General features: G+C 38.7%; 2 protein-coding genes across 3 annotated transcripts; one reads left to right on the top strand and one right to left on the bottom strand.

The window, feature by feature from the left end:
* Nucleotides 1–1,928, bottom strand: LOC147334777 (uncharacterized). Its single transcript, XM_086285994.1, has 3 exons — nt 1,848–1,928; nt 980–1,072; nt 1–841 (listed from the first exon to the last, which is right to left on the bottom strand). Exons 1-3 carry the CDS (start codon nt 1,926–1,928, stop codon nt 527–529), a joined length of 489 nt encoding a protein of 162 aa, XP_086142120.1. The 3' UTR covers nt 1–526.
* Nucleotides 1,929–3,297: 1,369 nt separating this feature from the next.
* LOC147334776 (tripartite motif-containing protein 16-like) lies at nt 3,298–5,399 on the top strand. Of its 2 annotated transcripts, XM_086287413.1 has the most exons (2): nt 3,298–3,332; nt 3,468–5,399. In XM_086287413.1, the coding sequence occupies exons 1-2, from the start codon at nt 3,298–3,300 to the stop codon at nt 4,972–4,974; spliced, it is 1,542 nt and encodes a 513-aa protein (XP_086143539.1). In that variant the 3' UTR covers nt 4,975–5,399. The 2 variants fall into 2 exon arrangements, with proteins under 2 accessions (XP_086143539.1, XP_086143538.1); XM_086287412.1 differs by having other exon boundaries at nt 3,298–5,399.
* The last annotated feature ends 602 nt before the right edge of the window (nt 5,400–6,001 follow it).

Raw genomic sequence — 6,001 nt, 5'->3', positions numbered from 1 at the left:
TTTAATAACACTTGGTGTAAAATGTGCTGAAGCAAACTTTGAGCTGTTCAAAATTCTAGATCAATGCCTTTTTCCTAAACAAAAATATCTTCACATATATGCAAGTGCATATTAAGTTCAGGAAGACATAATACAGAATGTAAAAATCAAGTTATTAAAACTGGAAAGTGTTGTGATTCCAACATTTTTAACATGACTTAATTTAAACTTGCTTTGGGTACAATGGAAAACTCACAATTCAGTCCTATAAACAACAAGTAGAAATGATTTTTAGTGGCATTTTTGTCCATATTTAAAAAAACTTTCAGTTTTTCAAAACTTAAAATGAAGTCCAAACTTAGGAGCAGTCTTGTTCAATGTTGCTGGATGGTGGTAAAAGTTCAACATGAACAAAGCATGCCAAAAGGTAAGAGGCCTTGCAGAAGTTCTTGCGGAATTCAAACTGAACCGTTTATAAAGTGCAAGGAGATGGGTTTGAGAATCTTGTAACCAGTTCAGTGTCCTCTATAGTTCAGTGCAGGCGGCTTCACTCAAGCAGTTTGTTTTTCAGAACTTGCACCTTCATGGATAGGTTGTTCCCATCCAACTCCATCAGCACCTTCTGAAGAAATTCAAATATGTATTTCAGGTGCTTTGGGTACCTCAGATTTAGACTGTAGATTAGTCCAAGCAGGAGGGCACACCCCTTTGCCACATCACTAAGAGCTTTCAGCACAGTGTATCCTTCTATGATGACACCAATGTCCTCAGGTGTATCTGCAGAGTCTGCTCCTTCATGTCTGACAACACAGACTCCTAAAGTCAGCTGCTCCGTTTCTCTTCTTGCACTAAGATCCACATCCTTAAAATGAAAACAAGGTGGGGGGAAAAGCTAATTGCATATAGATACATATGAACAAATGAGCCCACCTTCAATTTACTATCCCAAATTAAAAAACAAACAAACAAACAAACTGATCTTTCCCCTTTTCTAACTTACCAAGAATTCCTTGAACAGGTCATCTGGCTTTTTATTTAAGTAGACACAGATAGTTTTTAGAACGCATTCCCGTCGAGCATCAATGCTGATATTCTGGTGGGGATAAGAACTCAATGTGAGACAAGATTTTGGTTCTTTTCCACCTCTTCCCAAACCAAAGTCAGAAATATTAACAGATGAGTGATTAGCGATGAGTAATTAAACAATGTTTGACAACTCACATTAGTGACATTCAGTGAGGTTAATGATTGGTTAGGCACTGACTCTTCTGAGTCAGATCAACAAATATATGAACACAAAACTAGAAGCTTTTCATTTTTGACAATACATGAAAGCTTTCACTTTTGCTTTAATCAATTCTAGACTGTTCAACAATATAATTATTAATTGTACCCCTAAAAATGTTAAAATGAAATAGAAGATTAGAACTCGGCAATATGGATTCAAAATCCTATCACAATATTTTCTGGTATTTATTACGATAACAAGAGTTACAATAAAAGATAACAGTAACCACAATCACATCTGAGCCACTTTTGTTGTATCTACTGACAGACAGAACTAGCTGACCAACGTAAATTGAAGGGGGGAACACACAAATTGTCACTTTGATAATCAATGGAACTGATACAAGGAGTTAAATGCATTACATATAGCTGTATTACACATAATGCTGCATTTTAATGACACAAGATAAATGCATGTCTTACACTTTAATCACTGATATTAACACTAAACCAGATATCAACACGGGTAGAATTCCTTCAAACAATGTAGCAACTTATTTGATGCATGTTTCTAAAATACACTATACATATATTTCATTCTTCAAACGGATAGGATCGCTGGCGCTCCTGGTGCTCATTACTGACACCAGGGAGCATGCGCGGTAGATGTTGGGAGTAATTTTAAAGCTGCAGTTCTTAGTAGGCAAGTTGCAGCTTAACATGAATCGTAAAACATTTTGGGAAATTACACCGAAGTGGGCCCAATAATATTTGTTAAATGCCTGACTACTAACACCTGTGAGAGGCATACAAGCTAGAATGCTAAAAAAAAAATTACCAGACATCATTTGTTTTAAAATAAAACATACAGAAGTACTCCCGAAAATGTCGGATGTTTATCATTTAGTACACATTAACCAAATTTGTCATCCTTAAATGGTTGTACTTACCAAATAATCCTCAAATGGCAATGGATTTTATCCATGCTGATTGCATCAACATGATGCAAGTTTCGGTTGAAAATGGCGGTTGTTCAAACTTCCACACTGCACATGTGCAAACTGAGAAGTACGGAGAGCCTGTTAGGACAATCCTCTTCAAATTAAAGTGCTGTTCATTTTAAATGAACTTTTTACATTGGATTTAATGTACTGCATTTTGTTGTATTGAAATATTGTGTTATTAATTAAAATCAAAACAATATCCTTGTGTTTAGAGTTAAAAATCAATTGGTGACATTAATTTTAACATAAAACGTTTACATAATGCTAGCAACATCAGTGTATCATTTCTTAGAGTGTACAAGTCAAACACAACAAGGATTTAAATTCAAGACTGGAATGACAACACAATCAAAACAGGAATCAGAAATCTATCTGAACAATAATCAGAAACTAAAAACACTGTGACAAAAGAAACTGAAATTCAGCAACTCAGTTTAAAACCAGGGATCATGACAAAGTGTCCAATAAGGTGATGTTTTTGTTTCTCTGTTTCACTGCCTCACTCATTATCAGTAATATAATAAAAAAATTATTTTCATTGCTTTTTTCATAAAGCAAATCTCTGTATTGATTTTTATGTCTTACTTATATGTTTATTGATGTTTGAATCCTTTGATCATTTGATAGACTGTTAACTCCATTTTTTGACTTTGAAAAAAAATTTTCAGAAGAAAAATGTCCAAAAATCATTTGAAACACAGCTGATTACAAAACAAAACAAAAAAAATGTAAAAATGAAAAAGGAGTTGTTTCAAAAGAGAGACTCCAAGAAAAATTGACCCCCCACACACACACACAAAAACTCTGTTAATTATGCTCTGTACAGAAAAGGGTATAAAACACAGTGTCTACTTTAAAGGGCTCCTATTCCTGGAATCACTCACAACCTGACCACTCCTTCCTCTTCTAAACATAGAAACTACTCTTTGTGCATGCATTTCCTCATTCTCTCCTCTTACGTATATAGATATATATCTAAGGGCTGACAGGCTCCATTCACTGCAGACACACATTAAGTTCAGACCTCAGGCTAGTTTCATTTCTACAAAACAGAAACTGAAACCGTCACTGTTACTGGCACAGAGAAATGGCAGAAAAAGGAGTTCAGCTGGATCGAGAAACCTTTTGTTGTTCGATCTGTTTGGATCTACTGAAGGATCCGGTGACTACAACCTGTGGACACAGCTACTGCAGGAACTGTATTAAATCTCACTTTGATGAAGAGGACAGGAAGGGAATCCACAGCTGCCCTCAGTGCAGGAAGACTTTCACACCGAGGCCTGTCCTAGAAAAAAGCACCATGTTAGCAGCTTTAGTGGAGCAGCTGAAGAAGACTGGACTCCAAGCTGCTCCAGCTGATCTCTGCTATGCTGGACCTGAAGATGTGGCCTGTGATGTCTGCACTGGGAGGAAGCTGAAAGCCATCAAGTCCTGTTTATCTTGTCCAGCCTCTTACTGTGAGAAACACCTCCAACCTCACTGTGATGCAGCTCCATTAAAGAAACACAAGCTGGTGGCCCCCTCCAAGAAGCTCCAGGAGAACATCTGCTCTCGTCGTGATGAGGTGATGAAGATTTTCTGTCGTACTGATCAGCAGAGTATCAGTTATCTCTGCACAATGGATGAACATAAAGGCCATGAAACAGTCCCAGCTGCAGCAGAAAGGACTGAGAAGCAGAAAGAGCTCGAGGTGAGACGACTAAACATCCAGCAGAGAATCCAGGAGCGAGAGAAAGATGTGAAGCTGCTTCAACAGGAGGTGGAGGCCATCAATGGCTCTGCTGATAAAGCAGTGGAGGACAGTGAGAAGATGTTCACTGAGCTGATCCGTCTCCTCCAGAAAAGAAGCTCTGATGTGAAGCAGCAGGTCAGATCCCAGCAGGAAACTGAAGTGAGTCGAGTCAAAGAGCTTCAGGACAAGCTGGAGCAGGAGATCGCTGAGCTGAAGAGGAAAGACGGCGAGCTGGAGCAGCTCTCACACACAGAGGATCACAACCAGTTTCTACACAACTACCCCTCACTGTCAGCACTCAGTGAGTCTACACACTCATCCAGCATCAATATTCGTCCTCTGAGCTACTTTGAGGATGTGACAGCAGCTGTGTCAGAGACCAGAGATAAACTACAGGACATTCTGAGAGAGGAATGGACAAACATCTCACTGACAGTCACTGAAGTGGATGTTTTACTGTCACCACCAGAGCCAAAGACCAGAGCTGGATTCTTAAAATATTCACAAGAAATCACACTGGATCCAAACACAGCAAACAGATATCTGTTATTATCTGAGGGGAACAGAAAAGCTATGTATACCAAAGAAGAACAATCCTATTCTGATCATCCAGACAGATTTACTGGATGGCTTCAGATCCTGAGTAAAGAGAGTCTGACTGGACGTTATTACTGGGAGGTGGAGTGGAGAGGAAAAGGAGTTGAAGTAGCAGTCACATACAAGAATATCCGAAGAGTAGGAAAATCAGACTTGTGTTTTTTTGGATTCAATCAAAAATCGTGGTCACTGAAGTGTTATATCAACAAATATGAATTTTGGTACAACAAAATCCAAACTGTCCTCTCAGGTCCTCGGTCCTCCAGAGTAGGAGTGTACCTGGATCACAGAGCAGGTATTCTGTCTTTCTACAGCGTCTCTGAAACCATGACTCTCCTCCACAGAGTCCAGACCACATTCACTCAGCCGCTCTATGCTGGACTTTGGCTTTGTGAATCTGATGGCGTCTCTGCCGAGTTCATTAAACTTAAATAGACAGAAGTCATTGACAGAAAACTGGATAAATGTGTGTTTTAGTCTACAGTTTTTTTTCTCTGTAATCATTGTTACTGATCTTGCAGTTGCGCTTTTCTTCTTTGCATACCATACCATCACCTGTTAGTTAAACTTTTGTTGTCTAGTTAATGACTGACTTTATTTGGGTGGGACTTCATCTTGTGTTTGTTTAGCCATGTAAGGAAAACAAGGCTCCCATGTTTTATTCCGTCAGTGTATTCTTCCACTGCAAATGGTAAGTAATGTAAAAACACTGCTGCCACTTTTTTGGTTTCTTTGATGATTGATTAGACTTTTTCTTTAGTGCTGATATTACTGTGTTATTTGCAGCTTTAGGTGGTTTTAATCGTTAGCATAAGTTTGGCAGACATTCTTGCTTTCACCAATGTTCAAGAGTAACAGTCGCGAATTAATTGTCAGTATTATTGCTATGGAGAATAAAACATTAGAGCCTGTCTCTGGTTTACCTGATGATATTCTCATGAATGGGGCAGAGTATTAAGTATCACCTTAAAGCACTTGTTGCAGGCTGCTGAGCTTGCATCAGCATAGAGTATGCAACCAGAAGGCCTTCTCGGTCTTCGAAGGAGCCGGCCCACGCAGACCACGAAGGCCGGGTCTTCCAAAATGTGCGGCCTATGAATTGGGACATAGCTTTTGTGTGTGTGAGTTTGCATGTGTAAGAGAGATACTGAGAATTTAAAATATTATCTGTTAATGATGTAGTTGACATGATGTTGCATACTCTATGCTATTAATTTTAAAACTGAAGTGCTGCTAATTGAACAGTATGTGCTGTAATGCATTAATACAATGTACCAGAATAGAACAGAATGGAATAATACAGTGAACAGGAGCAATGAGAAGTATGCAATGTAATGATGAGCACTCCTAAAGATCTGCAGAAAGGTTCACAGAATCATTTTCCCGCTACAATCTGATATGTTTACATCTTTTGCTGTGAAGTACAGCCAGACTTTTGACCGCTTTGCCTTGGGCATTTTTA

The sequence above is a fragment of the Aulonocara sp. 'chitande type north' Nkhata Bay genome, linkage group LG3, assembly GCF_057382095.1.
Source record: "Aulonocara sp. 'chitande type north' Nkhata Bay isolate Kocher_YH1m ecotype deep benthic linkage group LG3, A_spYH_male_GT1.1, whole genome shotgun sequence".
Lineage (NCBI taxonomy): Eukaryota > Metazoa > Chordata > Actinopteri > Cichliformes > Cichlidae > Aulonocara > Aulonocara sp. 'chitande type north' Nkhata Bay.
This window is presented reverse-complemented; position numbering and strand designations above follow the sequence as displayed.

Coding starts and splice junctions, on each gene's coding strand:
- LOC147334777 (XM_086285994.1), bottom strand. CDS start 1,928: ATGTTAAGCTGCAACTTGCCTACTAAGAACTGCAGCTTTAAAATTACT. Junction 1,073..1,847: donor GCGCATGCTCCCTGGTGTCA/GTAATGAGCACC, acceptor TATCCCCACCAG/AATATCAGCATTGATGCTCG. Junction 842..979: donor ACCTGTTCAAGGAATTCTTG/GTAAGTTAGAAA, acceptor TTTCATTTTAAG/GATGTGGATCTTAGTGCAAG.
- LOC147334776 (XM_086287412.1), top strand. CDS start 3,298: ATGGCAGAAAAAGGAGTTCAGCTGGATCGAGAAACCTTTTGTTGTTCG.